Source organism: Ornithorhynchus anatinus, chromosome 1 (assembly GCF_004115215.2).
Source record: "Ornithorhynchus anatinus isolate Pmale09 chromosome 1, mOrnAna1.pri.v4, whole genome shotgun sequence".
Lineage (NCBI taxonomy): Eukaryota > Metazoa > Chordata > Mammalia > Monotremata > Ornithorhynchidae > Ornithorhynchus > Ornithorhynchus anatinus.
In genome coordinates, this window is record NC_041728.1 from 180,748,086 (window position 1) to 180,766,516 (window position 18,431).

At 58.0% G+C, this 18,431-nt stretch overlaps 1 protein-coding gene across 1 annotated transcript in view; it reads left to right on the forward strand.

Moving 5' to 3' along the window:
- The window catches only part of PLCD4 (phospholipase C delta 4), a 35,573-nt gene extending 18,094 nt beyond the window's left edge, over positions 1–17,479 (forward strand). Inside the window, exons 5-17 of the mRNA XM_029067042.2 lie at positions 3,397–3,526; positions 5,055–5,286; positions 7,688–7,889; positions 7,996–8,140; positions 10,206–10,358; positions 10,894–11,103; positions 11,442–11,598; positions 12,363–12,479; positions 13,924–14,096; positions 15,268–15,403; positions 15,497–15,646; positions 16,810–16,921; positions 17,444–17,479. Of these exons, the coding sequence (XP_028922875.1) occupies positions 3,397–3,526; positions 5,055–5,286; positions 7,688–7,889; positions 7,996–8,140; positions 10,206–10,358; positions 10,894–11,103; positions 11,442–11,598; positions 12,363–12,479; positions 13,924–14,096; positions 15,268–15,403; positions 15,497–15,646; positions 16,810–16,916 (1,912 nt within the window). The 3' untranslated portion in view covers positions 16,917–16,921; positions 17,444–17,479. The remainder of the gene's footprint in view (positions 1–3,396; positions 3,527–5,054; positions 5,287–7,687; positions 7,890–7,995; positions 8,141–10,205; positions 10,359–10,893; positions 11,104–11,441; positions 11,599–12,362; positions 12,480–13,923; positions 14,097–15,267; positions 15,404–15,496; positions 15,647–16,809; positions 16,922–17,443) is intronic.
- Positions 17,480–18,431: the final 952 nt, after the last annotated feature.

Genomic DNA, 18,431 nt, shown 5'->3' on the forward strand with positions numbered 1-18,431 from the left:
GAGACGGGTAGGCTTTGGTGACAGATTGGATGTGTGAGGTGAACGAGAGAACAGAGTCAAGGATGACACCGAGGCTGCGGGATTGTGCGATGGGAAGGGCGGCGGTGCCGTCCACAGTGACGGGGAAGTCCGGGAGAGGACGGGGTTGGGGAGGGAAGAGAAGGAGCTCGGTCTTGGACGTGTCGAGTTTGAGGTGGCGGGCGGCCGGCCGGGTGGAGACGTCCCGGAGGCGGGAGGAGATGCCAGCCCGGAGGGAGGGAGAGACAACAGGGGAGGAGATGGGGATTTGGGCGTCATCGGCGTAGAGATGATCGTTGAAACCATAAGAGTGAATGAGTTCACCAAGAGAGTGAGTATAGATAGAGAAGAGAAGGGGACCGAGAACTGACCCTCGAGGAGCCCCTAGAGTTAGAGGATGGGAGGGGGAGGAGGAGCCCGCGAAGGAGACCGAGAACGACCGGCCGGAGAGGGAAGAGGAGGACCGGGAGAGGACGGAGTCCGTGAAGCCAGGGTCGGATAAAGTGTGGAGGAGGAGGGGACGGTCGACATTTTAAAAGGCAGCTGAGAAGTCGAGAAGGATCAGGATAGAGTAGGAGCCGTTGGATTTAGCGAGAAGGAGGTCATCGGTGACCTTTGAGAGGGCAGTTTTGGTGGAGCAGAGGGGACGGAAGCCAAAATGGAGGGCGTCCAGGAGAGTCGGAGTTGAGGAATTCAAGGCAGCGAGGGTAGACGACTCGCTCTAGGAGTTTGGAAAGGAAGGGTGAGAGGGAGATGGGGCGATAACTGGCAGGGGAAGTGAGGGCGAGAGAGGGTTTTTTTAAGATTGGGGGAGACGTGGGCATGTTTGAAGGCAGAGGGGAAGAAGCCGTTGGAGAGTGAGCGGTTAAAGAGGGAAGTTAAGGAGGGGAGGAGGGCAGAGGTGGGAGTTTTTATAAGGTGGGAGGGAATGGGGTCCGAAGCACAGGTGGAGGGGGTGGCACTTGAGAGGAGGGAGAAGATCTCTGAGGATACTGCTGGGAAGGATGGGAACGTAGAATAGGGCGGTCAAGAATTCAGACACATTCCCTTGGCACATAGCAAAGGCTTAACTCTAGACTGTGAGCTCATTCATTCATTCATTCATTCAATAGTATTTATTGAGCGCTTACTATGTGCAGAGCACTGTACTAAGCGCTTGGAATGAACAAGTCGGCAACAGATAGAGACGGTCCCTGCCCTTTGACGGGCTTACGGTCTAATCGGGGGAGACGGACAGACGAGAACAATGGCCTTCTGGGCAGGGAATGTGTTTGACGTTCTACTGTACTCTCCCAAGCGCTTAGTACAGTGCTTGGCACACAATAAGCACTCAGCAGCTAAGCAGCGAGACTTAGAGGAAAGAGCCAGGGCCCGGGAGTCAAAGGTCGTGGGTTTTAATCCCGGTTCTACCACTTGTCTGTTGTGCGACCTCGGGCAAGTCACGTCACTTCTCCGGGCTTCAGTTCCCTCATCTGTAAAATGGGGATGAAGACTGTGAGCCCCATGTGGGACAACCTGATGACCTTTCCATTCATTCAATCGTATTTATTGAGCGCTTCCTGTATGCAGAGCACTGTATTAAGCCCTTGGAAACGGCAACAGATAGAGACCATCCCTGCCCGACGACGGGCTCACAGTCTAGAAGCGGGGAGACAGCAGAACAAAACAACAGAACAAAACAAGTAGTCTGGTGTGATATCATCAAGATAAATGGAATCATAGATATATACACATCATTAACAAAATAAATAGGCTAATAAATAATATATATGAATAGGCACAAGTGTGGTGGGGAGGGGAAGGGGGAAGAGCAGAAGGTGGGAGAAGGGGGAATGTGGAGGGGAGGAGGAGCAGAGGGAAAAGGGGGCTCAGTCTGGGAAGGCCTCCTGGAGGAGGTGAGCTTTCAGTAGGGACTTGAAGAGGGGAAGAGGGAGAGTTAGGCAGCTAATAATAATAATGATGGCATTTGTTAAGCGCTTACCACCTGCAAAGCACCATTCCAAGCGCCAGGGAGGACACAAGGCGATCAGGTTGTCCCTTCTAAGTAAGCGCTTATTGAATACCATTATTATTTTTAATTATTAATAATTATAATAGTCTTAACAACAAATACTATTGGTAGTATAACTAACTATAATTCACCAATCGATGGAGGGATTTATTGAGCACTTAGGGTGTGCAGAGTGCTATACTACGGGGTTGGGAGAGGTCCACGCTCCAGAGCTAAAATGGGGATGAAGACTGTGAGCCCCAGGTGGGATGACCTGATCATCTTGACTCTCCCCCAGTGCTTGACACAGTGCTTGGCACAGTGCTTGGCACGTCGTAAGGGCTGAAGGAAAAATACCATCATTATTAGGTGGTGGACACCTCCCCTGCCCACAGGGACCCCTGAGTCTAGACGGGCCTGGGGAGAGGGTGGGGAGGGCCAATGAGGGAGGGGTCAGAAGGGGAAGTGGAGGCAGGGGGAGGGGGCAGGGATGGGGGGCGGGGGCAGGTTTGAAGGGAAGCAGTATGGTTCAGTGGAAAGAGCCCGGGCTTGGGAGTCAGAGGTCATGGGTTCTAATCCCGGTTCCACCGCTTGTCAGCTGTGTGACTGTGGGCAAGTCACTTCACTTCTCTGGGCCTCAGTGACCTCATCTGTAAAATGGGGATGAAGACTGTGAGCCTCACATGGGACAACCTGATCACCCTGTATCCCCCCCCCAGTGCTTAGAACAGTGCTCTGCACATAGTAAGCGCTTAATAAATACCAACATTATTATTATAAAGAAGGGCGGGGTCAGAGGTGGAGGCGGAGTGAAGGCCGAAGGGAGGGCGGAGCTCCCCCTCCCCACAGCACTTGTGGCTAGAGAGCAGCAGTGTGGCTCAGTGGGTAGAGCGCGGGCTTGGGAGTCAGAGATCATGGGTTCAAATGCCGACTCCGCCACTTGTCAGCTGGGTGAGTGTGAGCCAGTCACTTCACTTCTCTGGGCCTCAGTCCCCTCATCTGGAAAACGGGGATGAAGTCTATGAACCCCACGGGGGCCAACCTGATGACTTCGTATCCCCCGGGGCGCTTCGAACGATGGCTTGGCACATTAACAAATACCATCATTCTCATTTCTATGCATTACTTAGGCCAATTTTATTCATGATGTGTGTCTATCTATCATTCTCTTTATCTCTTTCGATGCCACTAAGGCCCGTCTGCTAAGTTTCGATTCGTCGTGTGTCTGTCCCCTTGTAGGCCCGTGTGTGGGGAGGGGCGGTCTCTCTTTTTGGTGGTCTGGGACCTTGCAAGGGCCGAGCCCAGTGCTGGGCACAGGGTCGGCGCTCCCTAAACGGGACTGAGTGAATGGGTGAATGAGGAGGGTCTTTGTCCTTGACGGCGGTCGGGTGGCTGAACGAGTGGTTCCAGCGCGCGGACAAGGACGAGGACGGGCGGATGGATTTCCGGGAGGCCCAGCGCCTGCTGCGCCTCCTCAACGTGGCCATGGACGCCAGGCCCGCCCTCAGGCTCTTCCAGGTGCCCGCCCGCCCGGCAGGGGGCGCGAGGGAGCACGGGGCACGGGGCGGGCGGGGCCCAGTGCGCGTGCCGGGACATGTGGCAGGTGGGGCCGGGGCACGTGATGGGCGGGGCTGAGCCGCGCGGGAAGGGGCACGTGGCGGGCCGGGGCACGTGAGGGGCGGGGCTGAGCCGCGCGGGCCGGGGCACGTGGCGGGCCGGGGCACGTGGTGGGCGGGGCCGAGCGCGCGGGACGGGACACGTGGTGGGCGGGGCCGGGCGCGCGGCAGGGGGCACGTGGTGGGCGGGGCCTAGTACGTATGCCGGGACACGTGGTAGGTGGGGCCCGGGCACGTGATGGGCGGGGCCTAGCGCTTGAGTCGGGGGCACGTGACGGGCGGGGCCTAGTGCGCGTGCGGGAGCACGTGGCGGGCGGGGCGGGTCACGTGATGGGCGGGGCCTAGTGCGCGAGCCGGGGCACGTGGGGCCGGGGCACGTGGTGGGCGGGGCCGAGGGCACGTGCCGGGGCCGAGGCTCAGGCGCGCGGGGGGGGGGAGGGACCCTGACCCATTCATTCATTCACTCATTCATTCAATCGTATGTATTGATAATAATAATATTATTATAATAATGTTATGAGAAGCAGCGTGGCTCAGTGGAAAGAGCCCGGGCTTGGGAGTCAGAGGTCATGAGTTTGAATCCCGGCTCTGCCACTTGTCAGCTGGGTGACTGTGGGCGAGTCACTTCACTTCTCTGTGCCTCAGTTCCCTCATCTGTAAAATGGGGATTAACTGTGAGCCCCACGTGGGACAACCTGATTCCCCTGTGTTTACCCCAGCGCTTAGAACAGTGCTCGGCACATAGTAAGCGCTTAACAAATACCAACATTATTATTCTCTGGGCCTCAGTGACCTCATCTGGAAAATGGGGATGGAGACTGGGAGCCCCGCATGGGACCACCTGATGACCCTGTATCTCCCCCAGCGCTTAGAACAGCGCTCTGCACAGAGTAAGCGCTTAACAAATACCAACATTATTATTAATATTAATAATAATAGTAATGGAGAAGCAGCGTGGCTCAGCGGAAAGAGCCCGGGCCTGGGAGTCAGAGGCCGTGGGTTCTAATCCCGGCTCCGCCAATTATCAGCTGTGTGACCTCGGGCAAGTCACTTCGATTAGACTGTGAGCCCGTCAGTGGGCAGGGACTGTCTCGATCTGTTGCCGATTTTTCCATTCCAGGCGCTTAGGGCAGTGCTCTGCACCTAGTAAGCGCTCAATAAATACTATTGAATGAATGAATGAAGGAATGAACTTCGCCCCTCTGGGCCACAGTTCCCTCCTCTGGAAAATGGGGCTGGAGACCGTGAGCCCCACGGGGGGCAACCCGGTTAGCTTCCATCCACCCCAGTGCTTAGAACAGTGCTTGGCACATCGCAGGCGCTTAACAAATACCGTCATCATTAAAGAACGGGGAGTTGGGACCGAGGGATCGAAAGGTGGGGTTGTGGGGGGAGACCTGGAGTGTGAAGCCCCTTCTCCCCTCCACCAGGCAGCGGATAAATCCCAGACCGGGACCCTGGACGGGGAGGAGTTTGTGGAGTTCTACCGGGCTCTGACGCAGCGGGACGAGGTCCTGGAGCTCTTCCGGGCCTTCTCCGCCGACGGGCAGAAGTTGACGCTGCTGGAGTTGGCGGATTTCCTGCGGGATGAGCAGAGGGAGGGCGAGCGCGCCCCAGGCCTGGCCCTGGACCTCATCGCCCGCTACGAGCCGTCCGACACGGGTAGGGGGCGGCCCGGGCCCCGGGGGGTCGGACGGAGGACACCCTGGACCTCCCTGTCCATTGGTCGCCTCGGGGTCCCGGTCGCTTCGAGGCCCTATTTTTTAACGTTGGTATTTGTTAAGCGCTTACTAGGTGCAGAGCACCGTTCTAAGCGCTGGGGGAGATCCAGGGTCATCAGGTGGTCCCCCGGGAGGCTCACAGTCTTCATCCCCATTTGACAGACGAGGGAACTGAGGCCCAGAGAAGTGAAGTGACTTGCCCACAGTCAGCTGACGAGTGGCAGAGCCGGGGTTAGAACCCATGACCTCTGACTCGCAAGCCCGGGCTCTTGCCACTGAACCACGCTGCTTGCATTTATTAATAATGGTATTTGTTAAGCGCTTACTATGTGCCAGGCACTGTACTAAAGCACTTCCTATGTGCCAGGAACTGTACCAAGCGCTAGGGTGGATCCAAGCAAATCGGGTTGGACCCGGTCCCTGTCCCACGTGAGGCTCACGGTCTCCATCCCCATTTGACAGATGAAGTCACTGAGGCCCAGAGAAGCGAAGTGAAGCGAAGTGACTTACCCAAGAGCCGGAATTAGAACCCAGGTCCTTGGGACTCCCAGGTTCGGGCTCTAGCCACTAGGCCATGCTGCTTCTCTAAGCATTTACTATGTATCAAACGCTGTTGTAAGCGCTGGGGTAGATGCAAGTTAATCTATCGTCAACCCCAACTCCAACCGCAATCTAAGAAATGGCCTGTCAACCAATCCATCAATTAACGGTATTTATTCATTCATTCGGTCGTCTTTATTGAGTGTTTACCTGTACAGAGCACTGGACTAACCGCTTGGGAGAGTCCAATACAACAATAAATAGACACATTCCCTGCCCACAACAATTTATTTAGTGCTTACTGTGTGTAAGTTTGTTCTCTAATAATAATGATAATAATAATGTTAATTTGTTAAGCGCTTACTATGTTCCAGGCACCGTACTAAGCGCTGGGACGGATGCCAGCAAATTGGGTTGGACACAGTCCTTGTCCCAAGTGGGACTCACATTCTCAATCCCCATTTTATAGATGAGATCACTGAGGCACAAAGAAGAAAAGACATTGCCCAAGGTCACACAACAGACAAGTATTGGAGGCAGGATTTGAACCCATGACCTTCTGACTCCCAGGCCCGGGCTTTACCCACTATATCATGCCGTTGTGAACGGGGAATGTGTCTGTTTCTTGTTATTTTGTCTACTTTCAAGCACTTAGTACAGTACTCTGCACGCGGCGCTCAATAAATATGATTGAATGAATAAATGAATAAATAAATGAATGGGGACTGGGTGACCTTGTGCAAGTCACTTCCCTTCTCTTGGCCTCAGTGACTTCATCTGTAAAATGGGGATGAAGAGAGTGAGCCCCATGTGGGACAGGGACCGTGTCCAACCCTGTTGAGTTTGTATCTACCCCAGCGCTTAGTCCAGGGCCTGGCACGTAGTAAACGCGTAACAAATACCACAGTTATTATTAGTGAGCGTTCAGTAAATACGACTGACTGACTGATCTGGGACCCAGTTACACCTGCCCCTTCCCCCCACACTCCTCCCCCATTCCCCGACAGCTGAGGGTCTGAGAGGGAGAAGCGGTTCAGGGGAAGGAGCCCGGGCTTGGAAGTCAGTGGTCGCGGGTTCTAATCCTGCCCCGCCCCCTCGTCTGCTCTGTGACCTTGGTCGAGCCACTTCACTTCCCTGGGCCTCAGTCCCCTCATCTGGAAAATGGGGGTGGAGACCGGGAGCCCCACCTGCTGACCCGGTATCTATCACAGCGTGGCTCAGTGGAAAGAGCCTGGGCCTGGGAGTGAGAGGTCACGGGTTCGAATCCCGGCTCTGCCACTTGGCAGCTGTGTGACTGTGGGCAAGTCACTTCACTTCTCGGTGCCTCAGTTACCTCCTCTGTAAAATGGGGTTGAAGACCGTGAGCCCCACGTGGGACAACCTGATTCCCCTGTGTCTCCCCCAGCGCTTAGAACAGTGCTCGGCACATAGTAAGCGCTTAACAAATACCAACATTATTATTATTATTATTATTAGTCACTTCACTTCTCTGGGCCTCAGTTCCCTCATCTGTAAAATGGGGATGAAGACCGTGAGCCTCACGTGGGACAACCCGATGACCCTGTATCTCCCCCAGCGCTTAGAACGGTGCTCTGCCCATAGTAAGCGCTTAACAAATACCGACATTATTATTATTATCACAAGCGCTTAGAACGGTGCTTGGCCCCGAGCGGGCGCTTACCAAATACCGTCATCATTCTTCCTATTATTAAGAAAGCCAGCCGGGGGGCAGGGGCGGGGCAGGAGCCCGTGCCTCGTAGGGGCTTGGAGATCCTGAGCGCCCCCGTCGCTCCCGCCCCCAGCCAAGGCCCGGCACGTGCTCAGCGTGGACGGCTTCCTCGCCTACCTCTGCTCCCCCGACGGGGACGTGTTCGCGCCGTCCCGCCGCCCCGTCTACCAGGACATGAGCCGGCCGCTCTGCCACTACTACATCCACTCCTCTCACAACACCTACCTCCTCGGGGACCAGCTCCGCGGCCAGAGCAGCGTCGAGGGCTACATCAGGTGGCGGGGGAAAGCCGGGAGGGCCGCCGGAGGGAGGCGACCGGGGAGGGGGGCCCGGAGGCGGTGGGCCGGGACGGCCGGTGACCGGGGGGTCGCCGTCCGGCAGGGCCTTGAAGCGGGGCTGCCGCTGCGTGGAAGTGGACGTGTGGGACGGGCCCGGGGGCGAGCCGCTGGTCTACCACGGACACACGCTCACCTCCCGCATCCTCTTCCGGGACGTGGTGGCCACCCTGGGCCAGTACGCCTTCCAGGTGCGTGGGGGCGAGGACGGGGGTCCCGGCGGGCGGGGGGCCGCGTCTCTCGACTGCGGAGGGGACGGTGATCTAATGATAATGATAATGATAACGGTCTTTCGTAAGCGCTTCGTACGTGGAAGCAGAGTAAACCGACGGAGGCGAAGCAGCGGGGCTTTTAGTGGCGAGAAAGAGGCTTGGGAGTCAGAGGACGCGGGTTCCAATCCCGCCTCCGCCGCTTGTCTACGGTGTGGTCTTGGACAAGTCACTTCTCTGGGCCTCAGCTGGAAAATGGGGATGAAGAGTGTGAGCCCCACGTGGGACAGGGACTGTGTCCCACCCTATTACCTTGTATCTCCCCCAGGGCTTAGAACGGTGCTTGGCACATAGTAAGCACTTAACAAATACCACAGTTATTATTATTATTATGTACCAGGCACTTTTATAAGCACTGGGGGAGATACAAGCTATTTGGGTTAGACGCAGTCCCTGTCCCACACGGGGCTCAGTTCTAATGCCCAGTTTACGGATGAGGGAACTGAGGCCCAGAGAAGTGAAGTGATTGCCCAAGGTCACACGGCAGACAGGTGGGCGAGCTGGGTTTGGAACTCAGATCCTTCTGATTCCCAGGTCCGGGGTCTAAGCCAGTAGACTTAGACGGGGGTATCTGAGAGGGAGGACCCAGAGCCTAGATGGGTACATTTATTCATTGCAAGCGCTTAGTACAGTGTTCTGCACATAGTAAGCGCTCAATAAATACTATTGAATGAATGAATGCTCAGGAGCAGAAGGGAGAACCTTCCCACTGAGAAGCAATGGGGCCTAATAGGAAGAGCGCCGACCGGGGAGCTACAGGACGTGGGTTCTAATCCTGGCTCTGCTGCTTGTCTGCTGGGTGATCTCTGGCAAGTCACGTCACTTCTCTGGGCTTCAGTTCCCTCATCTGCCAGATGGGTATTCGATACCTGTTCTCCATCCTACTTAGGCCGCGAGCCCCATGTGGGACCTAATTATCTTGTATCTACCCCAGCACTTTGTTCAGTGCTTGGCACAGAATAAGCACTTAACAAATCCCAGAGTTATCATTATTATTATTATTATTATTATTATTATTATTAGAAGAGAATGGGAAGGAGCATGGCATAGTGGGTAGAGCCCAATCCTGGGAGTCAGAAGGTCATGAGTTCTCATCCCGGCTCTGCCACTTGTCTGCCGTGTGACCTTGGTCAAGTCACTTCACTTCTCTGGGCCTCAGTTCCCTCACCTGTAAAAAGGGGATTGAAACCGTGAGCCCCACACAGGACAGGGACTGTGTGCAACTGGATTTGCTTGTACCATCCCAGCACTTAGTACAGTGCTTGACACATAGTTAGCGCTTCACAAATACCACTATTATTATTATTGTTATTAAGAGGCCTCAGTGTTCCTCAGGAAGTCAGGCAGGGGCTTAGAGTAGCCCATTTAGCTCTCAGAGGGCATGGGGCTGTTGAAGAGGGGTCAAGGGTTGGGTCGGGGGGACAGTGGGTCACAGGGTCGGGCCAGGAGAGGCCGGGCAGTGGGTCGGGGGGACGCTGGGTCACATTGGCTGGTCCATCTGCCCCCAACCGCCCACGAGGACGGGAGGCCAGGAGGCCGGCTACCCACCGATCCCACCAAACGATTTGGGATGTGGAACTCGGACCGGATTGGCCCCGTGGCCAGGCCCAGTAGCGGACAGCAAGGATCGGGAAGACCGAGAGACCGGGGGGCAGACGAGCGAGGATCGCGAAGGCCGAGAGACGAGGAGGACGGAGAGCGAGGATCAGGCCCGAGAGACGGGGAGGGCCGGGACCGGGTGGGCAAACAGCAAGGATCAGGAGGGATGAGGAAACGGGAGGCCGGACAGACAAGGATCAGGAGGGCCGAAAAACCTGAAGGACAGAGCTGTTGGGGTCAGGGCCGGAGAGGGGTCCCCAGGGGCTCAGAAAGTGGGGCGACCTCCGGGGCCGCAGCCCTGCCAGGGCCCGGTGGCAACCGGACAGCTGGTCTGGAAGCCCCGCAGAGCCGAGATCCCCCAATTCTGGGCGTCCCGCCTGTGTCGCAGGTGTCCGAGTTCCCGCTCATCCTGTCCCTGGAGAACCACTGCAGCTTGGAGCAGCAGGAGACGGTGGCCCGTCACCTGACGGACATTTTGGGGGACCGGCTGGTCAGCACCACCCTGGACGGGCTCGTGCCCACCCGCCTGCCCTCCCCTGAGGTGGGGACCCGCCTCCTGCCCCCCCGGAGTCAGCCATTGCTCATCCCGGGGCTCAGCCCTGATACCTCGTGCCCACCAGGAGGGTCCGGCCCGGGCCCTTTCCCCACCGTCCCGTCACTGACCCTCTCTGACCCTTGCCTCCCCGCAAGTTCCCTCCTTGCTTTCCCACCCCCTGCCCCAGACCTGGAACCACCTCCCATTCCCGCCCACCTTCCTCTTGGATCCCCCGCTCTCCTCTGGACCAGGCGCTAACATCCCATTAGACTGAAAGCTCGTCGGGAGCAGGGAATGCGTCTGTTTAATGGTCGTAACGTCCTCTCCAAGCGCTTAGTACAGTGCTCTGCACACAGTAAGTCAATAAATGACTGAATGAATGATCTGCATGCAGTAAGCGCTCAATAAATACGACTGAATGAATGAACGAACGAACGAATGAGCCCCAGGGCCCGGAGCCAGGCCCCGAGAGGGAGGGGATGTGGAGGTGGGGGCTTCTTCCTCAGCCCCCCACCACCCTGTCCCTCTCTCCATCCCCCAGGAGCTGCGCGGGAAGATCCTGCTGAAGGGGAAGAAGGTCGGGACCTTGGAGGAGGAGCTGGGAGAGAACCCGGGGGAGCCGGAGGAAGGAGGGGAAGAAGAGGAAGAGGAGGAGGAGGAGGAGGAGGAAGAGGAAGAAGAGGAAGTAGAAGAGGAGCCCAAGTCCAAGCCAGACCAGAGCCTGCGCAGCGAGGACAAGAGGAAGGAGAAGGTGGGGCGAGACGGCGACTTGGCCGTGGTTCGGTTGTTGAGTCCGTACGGCTGTGGTTGCCTAATCCAGCTGCGGTGATGGTTTAGTAGAATAGTAATAATAACAGCATCCATAATATTCATTCGATCGTATCTACTGAGCGCTTACTGCGTGCAGAGCGCTGGGCTGAGCGCTTGGGAGAGCGCGGCGTAACAATCAATGGACACATCCCCTGCCCACCGCGAGCTGACAGCGGAGGGGCCTCTCCGGAGCCGCGGCCCAGCCGGGGAAGGGGCGGAAGGTAAGGGGAGGGCGGGGGCGCGCTGAGAGCCCGGCCGGCTTTCTCCCCGTCCCCTCAGGAGTCCAAGGCCAGCCTGTGCCCGGCGCTGTCCGCCCTGGTGGTCTACCTGAAGAGCGTCCCTTTCCGCAGCTTCGCCCACTCGCGGGCCCACTACCGCCTCTACGAGACGTCCTCCTTCTCCGAGGCCAAGGCCCGGCGCCTGCTCCGGGAGGCCGGTCGGGACCGGTCGGGGGGCGGGGACCGGAGGGCCGGGGAGGGGGGAGACTGAGGGACGCAGTCCGAGTCGGGGGGCTGCGAGGGAGGGGTCCAGAGGGTCTCCCGGCCGACCCCCAAGCGACGTGAGCTGGGCTGGTCTGAGGCCCCCAGACCGGGGGGCTTAGCTCCCCCCCCAGGTCCCCACCCCAACCCCCGCAGGTAGCTAGTGGCAGGAGTCAGAGGACGTGGGTTCTAATCCCGGCTCCGCCACTTGCCTGCTGTGTGACCTAATAATAATAATAATAATAATGATGGTATTTGTTAAGCGCTTACTATGTGCCGAGCACTGTTCTAAGCGCTGGGGTAGACACAGGGGAATCAGGTTGTCCCACGTGGGGCTCACAGTCTTCATCCCCATTTTACAGATGAGGGAACTGAGGCACAGAGAAGTTAAGTGACTTGCCCACAGTCACACAGCTGACAAGTGGCAGACCTGGGATTCGAACTCATGACCTCTGACTCCAAAGCCCGTGCTCTTTCCACTGAGCCACGCCGCTTCTCTACCTGGGGCGAGTCGCTTCGCTCCTCAGTGACCTTAGCTGTAAAATGGGGATGAGGAGCGGGAGACCCATGGGGACGGGGATTGAATGGGGATGAGGAGCGGGAGCCCCATGGGGACAGGGACTGTGTCCAACCTGATCAGCTTGGATCTACCCCAGCGCTTAGAACAGCACCTGGCAGAGAGGAGGCGCTTAACAAATACTACTACACTGTGGTCATTTAGGTAACGAGTTTGTGCAGCATAACGCGTGGCAGCTGAGCCGCATCTACCCCAGTGGGCTGCGCACCGACTCTTCCAACTACAGCCCCCGGGAGCTGTGGAACGCCGGATGCCACATGGGTGAGGGGCCGGGGGCTTCGGCTCACACGTCCGGCCCGGGAGGGGTCGGGCAGCGGGTCGGGGGGGACGCCGGGTCAAAGGGCAGGGACCAGGAGGGAACGGATAGCGGTCAGGGGGACGCAGGGTCGGACCAGGAGGGGCCGGGCGGTGGGCCGGGGGGACGCCGGGTCACGGTGAAGGGACCAGGAGGGACCGGGCGGTGGATCAGGGGGACACAAGGGTCACAGGGCCAGGACCAGGAGGGACCAGGCAGTGGATCAAGGGGACACCAGGTCACAGGGTCGGGCCAGGAGGGGCCGGGCAGTGGGTCAGGGAGACACCGGGTCACAGGGAAGGGGGCACTGGCGACCCAGGGCAGGGGCCAGGATGGACCGAGTGGCGGGTCAGGGGATGGCGGGAGCCCGGGGGGGGGGCCGGGAGGACTGGGCAGCGGGTCGTCGGGGGGATGTGGGGTCTGGGGGCAGGGACCGGGACGGAGCGGGTTGTGGGTCAGCGGATGCCAGAGGATGCCGGGGGCCCAGAGGCAGGGACCTCCGCAGTGTCAGGGCTCAGGCTGGGGGAAGCGACAAAGCCGTTTCCTATCTGGGGTCAAGATGGACCCTGCCCGGCCCGGGGCTCCGGACAAAACCGCTTTCTTCCCAAGGACCCGATCAATGAATGAATAAATGAATGAATGAAAAGCATCCGGATGAAAAGATTGATTCGGGCTCTTCCTGTGGCCAGGGGTTACACCACTGGGGAGCCAGGAGTCCGGTTGGGTCTGGAACCATCTCCCCCTTTGGTGCACTCTGACCCACATCCTGAGCGCAAGCTAATAATAATAATAACTGTGGTATTTGTTAAGTGCTTACTTTGTGCCGGGCACTGTATTAAGCACTGGGGTGGTTACAAGCAAATCGGGTTGGATGGAGTCGCTGTCCCACATGGGGCTCACAGTCTTAATGCCCATTTGCCAGGGGAGGGAACTGAGGCCCACAGCAGAAAAGTGACAGAGGCAGAATTAGAACCTGGCTCCTTCTCACCCGTAGGCCCGGACTCTAGCCGCTAGGCAACGCTCCCTCACCCTCAGCATCCTCCCACAGGCTGCTGGGGTGGGAAGGAGAAGGGGGGGTGGGGGGCGGGCAGCAGGTGGAGGGGAGCAGACCCTAAGCATTGCTTAGGGGCAAGAGCCTGGGCTTGGGGGTCAGAGGTCGTGGGTTCTAATTCTGGCTCTGCCACTTGTCTGCTGTGTGACCTTGGGTAAGTCACTCCTCTACGCCTTAGTGACTTCATCTGTAAAATGGGGATGAAGACTGGGAGACCCATGTAGATGGACCTCATCACCTTGTATCCCCCCAGCACTTAGAACAGTGCTTTGCACATAGTAAGCGCTTAACAAATGGCATCATATCTTATCATTATTATAATTACTATTACCCCGGGCTCTCTCTCTCTCTCCCCACAGTGGCCCTCAACATGCAGCGAGCGGGACTGGAGATGGATCTGTGTGACGGACTCTTCAGCCAGAACGGGGGTTGCGGTTACGTGCTGAAGCCGCCCTTCCTCTGCGACCCCCTCAGCTCCTTCCACCCGGCGCGGCCCCCCAGCCCCGAGGGGACCCTCACCCTCCTCATCCAGGCACGGGCGCCCCGGGCCCAGCTTGGGAGGGGGCTGGGGGCCGGAGGAGGGGAGGGGTCTTGCTCTCGGGGCCACCCAACGTTGGCAACGTGGATGAAGTGGGGGCCCTGACCAGCGCGGGGGACGGGGGATGAAGGAGTGACCACGGGGGGATGGTGGTGGTGGGAGCTGGAATTGTGAGGTGGTGAAAGATGGGGGAGCTGGATGGCCTAGAGGGGAGAGCCCGGGCCTGGGAGTCAGAAAGTCACGGGTTCTAATCCCACTTGAATGCTGGGTGACCTTGGCCAACTCACTTTGCTGCTCTGAGCCTCAGTTACCCCATCTGTCAAGTGGGGATTGAGACCGTGAGCCCCACGTGGGATGGGGATTGCGTCCAACCTGATTATTTTGTACCTAGTCCAGGACTTAGTACAGTTCTTGGCACATAGTAAGCACTTACCCAATGCCACAATTATTATTATTACTAGTGGGGCAGTGACCAGTAAGGGACTGAGATGGTGGAACAATGACCAGTGAGGGACCAGTGATGCTATTGAGGCCTGTCTACTTGTTTTGTTGTCTGTCTCCTGCCTTTTAATGCTGGTATTTAAGCGCTGACTATGTGCAAAGCACTGTTCTAAGCGCTGGGGGGACACAGGGTGATCAGATTGTCCCACGTGGGGCTCACAGTCTTAATCCCCATTTTACAGATGCGGTCACTGAGGCCCAGAGAAGTGAAGTGACTTGCCCACAGTCACACAGCTGACAAGTGGCAGAGCCGGGAGAGCCCGTCGTGGGGCAGGGATGGTCTCTATCTGTTGCCCAATTGTACATTCCAAACGCTTAGTCCAGTGCCCGGCACCCAGGAAGCGCTCAATAAATACGATTGAATGAATGAATGAATGAATGAAGCAGCCAGGCAGTGACCAGTGGGGGGCTGAGAATAATAATAATCATCGTGGTACTTCTCAAGTACTTACTAGGTGCCAGACGCTGTCCCGAGTGGTGGGGGTGGATATAAGGGGTGGGCACAGTCCCTGTCCCACACGGGAGCAGCGACCGGCGAGGGACCGAGGTGGCGGGACCCCGACCGGTGGGGGCCTGAAGCAGCGAGGCGGTGACCGGCGGGGGAACCGGGGCCTTGGGGGTGATCACCGCCGGGGGCAAGGGGTGACCAGGCCTCCGGCTGCAGGTGATCAGCGGTCAGCTGCTTCCCAAAGTGGCCAGTCGGAAGGAGGGCTCGATCGTGGACCCGCTGGTCCGAGTGGAGATCCACGGGGCGCCGGGCGACAGCGCCCGGCAGGAGACCGGCTACGTGGAGAACAATGGTGAGTCGGGGGTGACGGGCCCCGCGGTGGCGGGGGGACGGGGAAGGGGTGGGCTCCGACGCGGGAGACGCCCCCGTTATCTCGCCCCGCCAGGATTTAACCCGCGCTGGGGGCAGACGCTGCGATTCCGGGTGCGGGCGCCGGCCTTGGCCCTGCTCCGCTTCGTGGTGGAGGATTACGACCGGACGTCACGCAATGACCTCGTGGGCCAGTACACCTTGCCCTGGACCTGCCTCCAGGAAGGTCAGCCCGGCCCCCTCTCCCCTCCCCTGCCCGAGGGGTGGGTCTTTGGGGTGCAGCGGGCCGGGGGGCTGAAAGCCCGGCGTGCGAAGGGATCGTCTCTCTGTATCGCTGAACGGTCCTTTTCAAGCGTTTAGTACAGTGCTCTGCGCATAGTAAGTGCTCAAGAAATACGACTGAATGAATGAACGCGTGAAAAGCCCGATTTTCACCACATCCCCGACTCCTGCGGCTGGGCCTTAGGACTCTAGACTCTTCTGGGGCAGGGAATGCGTCCATTAATTGTTCTACTGGCCTCTCCCAGGTGCTTCGTACAGTGCTCTGCACACAGTAAGCGCCCAATAAATACAATTTAATGAACGAACGAATGAGGAGCATCCGAAGCGGTAATGCTATTTAGAGAGGCAGCGTGGCCCAGTGGCTAGAGTCCAGGCCCGGCGGTCAGAAGGACCTGGGTTCTAATGCGGGCTTCCCGACTTGTCTGCCGCGTGACCCGGGGCAGGTCACTTCACTTCTTTGGGCCTCAGTTACCTCACCTGGAAAATGGGGACTGAGAGCCCAATGTGGGACGGTGACTGCGTCCAACCCGATTTGCTGGTACCCACCCCAGCGCTTAGTATAGTACCAGACACATAGTAAGCGCTTCGCAAATACCACAATTATGATAATGATGGTATTTAAGCGCCTACTAAGTGCCAAGCACTGTTCTTAGCACTGGGGTAGGTACAAGGTAACGAGGTTGTCCCGCGTGGGGCTCACGGTCTCAATCCCCATTTGACAGATGAGGTAACTGAGGCATAGAGAAGTGAAGCGACTTACCCAAGGTCACACAGCAGACATTACCAGGCGCAGTGCATTGCGCTAAGCGCTCGGGGAAGAACCAAAGCAGGGACACGCTCCCTGCCCTGGGAAGCTTCCGTTCTAAAGGGTGGGGTGGGTTCGTTGGGCCGGGTGGACTAGATTGGGGCCAGAAGGAGAAGGGGACGGAGAAGGATTACGACGGGATGTAACCAGACCGGACCTGGAGAGGTCTCCAGGTGGCCCACAGGGGTTCCGAGCCCTGGGCTGGGGAGGGGTGGTCCCGGCCCCCAGATGCTCCCAGTTGGACGATGGGGCCGGGCTGAGGCGGGGGGTTCACTGGGGCCCCGGGCCCACCCCACCCTCAGGCTACCGCCACGTCCACCTCCTGTCCAAGGACGGTACCAGCCTCCACCCCGCCTCCATCTTCGTGCACATCTCTATCCGCGAAGGCCCGGATGAGGATGAGGCCTGACTGAGGTAGGCCGCTCGGCGGTGGACAGCTCGGGGGCCGGGACCCGGGGCGGGGGGCCCGGTCGGGGAGGACTGGGGGCGTCGAGGGTCCGCAGGGCGTGGCGTGGGGGACGGGGAAGGGAGGAAGAGGGTTCACAATCTCAGCCAAGACCAGAGTTTTCCCTTCCAGGGTGACCGTTTTCCCTATTATGCTGCTGAGAAGCAGCGTGGCTCAGTGGAAAGAGCACGGGCTTTGGAGTCACAGGTCATGGGTTCGAACCCCGGCTCGGCCACTTGGCAGCTGTGTGACTTTGGGCAAGTCACTTAACTTCTCGGTACCTCAGTTACCTCATCTGTAAAATGGGGATTAAGACAGCCCCACGTGGGACAACCTGATTCCCCTGTCTCTACCTCAGTGCTAAGAACAGTGCTCGGCACATAGTAAGTGCTTAACAAATACCAACATTATTATTATTATTATTATTATTCTCTCTGGGACATGCTTCCCCCCAACCCCGTCTCCTTCCCGCCCTTTCATCCCTTCCCCAGCCCCTCCCTGAACGGCCTCCCTCCCTCCCCCGTCCCACCTGCAGCCCCCCAAGCCCACCCATCCCCACCCGCCTGCAGGACTGAGGAGATGGAGGAGGTGGAAGAGGTGGAGGAGGTCAGAGGAGGTGGAGGTGCATGGCGAGGATGGAGGAGGACTGAGATGGAGGAGGCCTGAGATGATGGAGATGGAGAAGAGAAGCAGCGAGGCTCAGTGGAAGGAGCCCGGGCTTTGAGTCAGAAGGCATGGGTTCTAATCCCGGCTCTGCCACTTGTCAGCTAGGTGATCTTGGACAAGTCGCTTCACTTCTCTGGGCCTCAGTGACCTCATCTGTCAAATGGGGATGAAGACTGTGAGCCTCACGTGGGACAACCTGATTACCCTGTATCCCCTCCATGCATAGAATAGTGCTTGGTACATAGTACGTGCTTAACAAATACCATAATAATAATTATTATTATATTATTAAAAGGGGGGGTGAAGACTGTGAGCCCCACGTGGGCCAATCTCATTACCTTGTATCCCTCCCCAGTGCATAGAACAGTGCTTGGTACATAGTAAGCACTTAACAAATACCATTATTATTACTATTATTATTATGGAGAACTGAGATGGAGAACTGAGGAGATGGAGGACTGAGGAGATGGAGGATTGAGGGATGGAGGAGGACCGAGATGGAGGACTAAGAAGATGGAGGGCTGAGGGGATGGAGGACTGAGGGGACGGAGGACTGAGGAGATGGAGGGCTGAGGGGATGGAAGACTGAGAAGACGGAGGACTGAGGGGACAGAGGACTGAGGGGATGGAGGACTAAGGAGAGGGAGGACTGAGGGGATGGAGGACTGAGGAGACGGAGGACTGGGGATAGAGGGCTGAGGGGATGGAGACTGAGGAGATGGAGGACAGAGGGTCTGGAGGAGGATGGAGGGGATGGAGGAGGCCTGAGATGGAGGGCTGAGGGGATGGAGGACTGGGGATGCGGGACTGAGA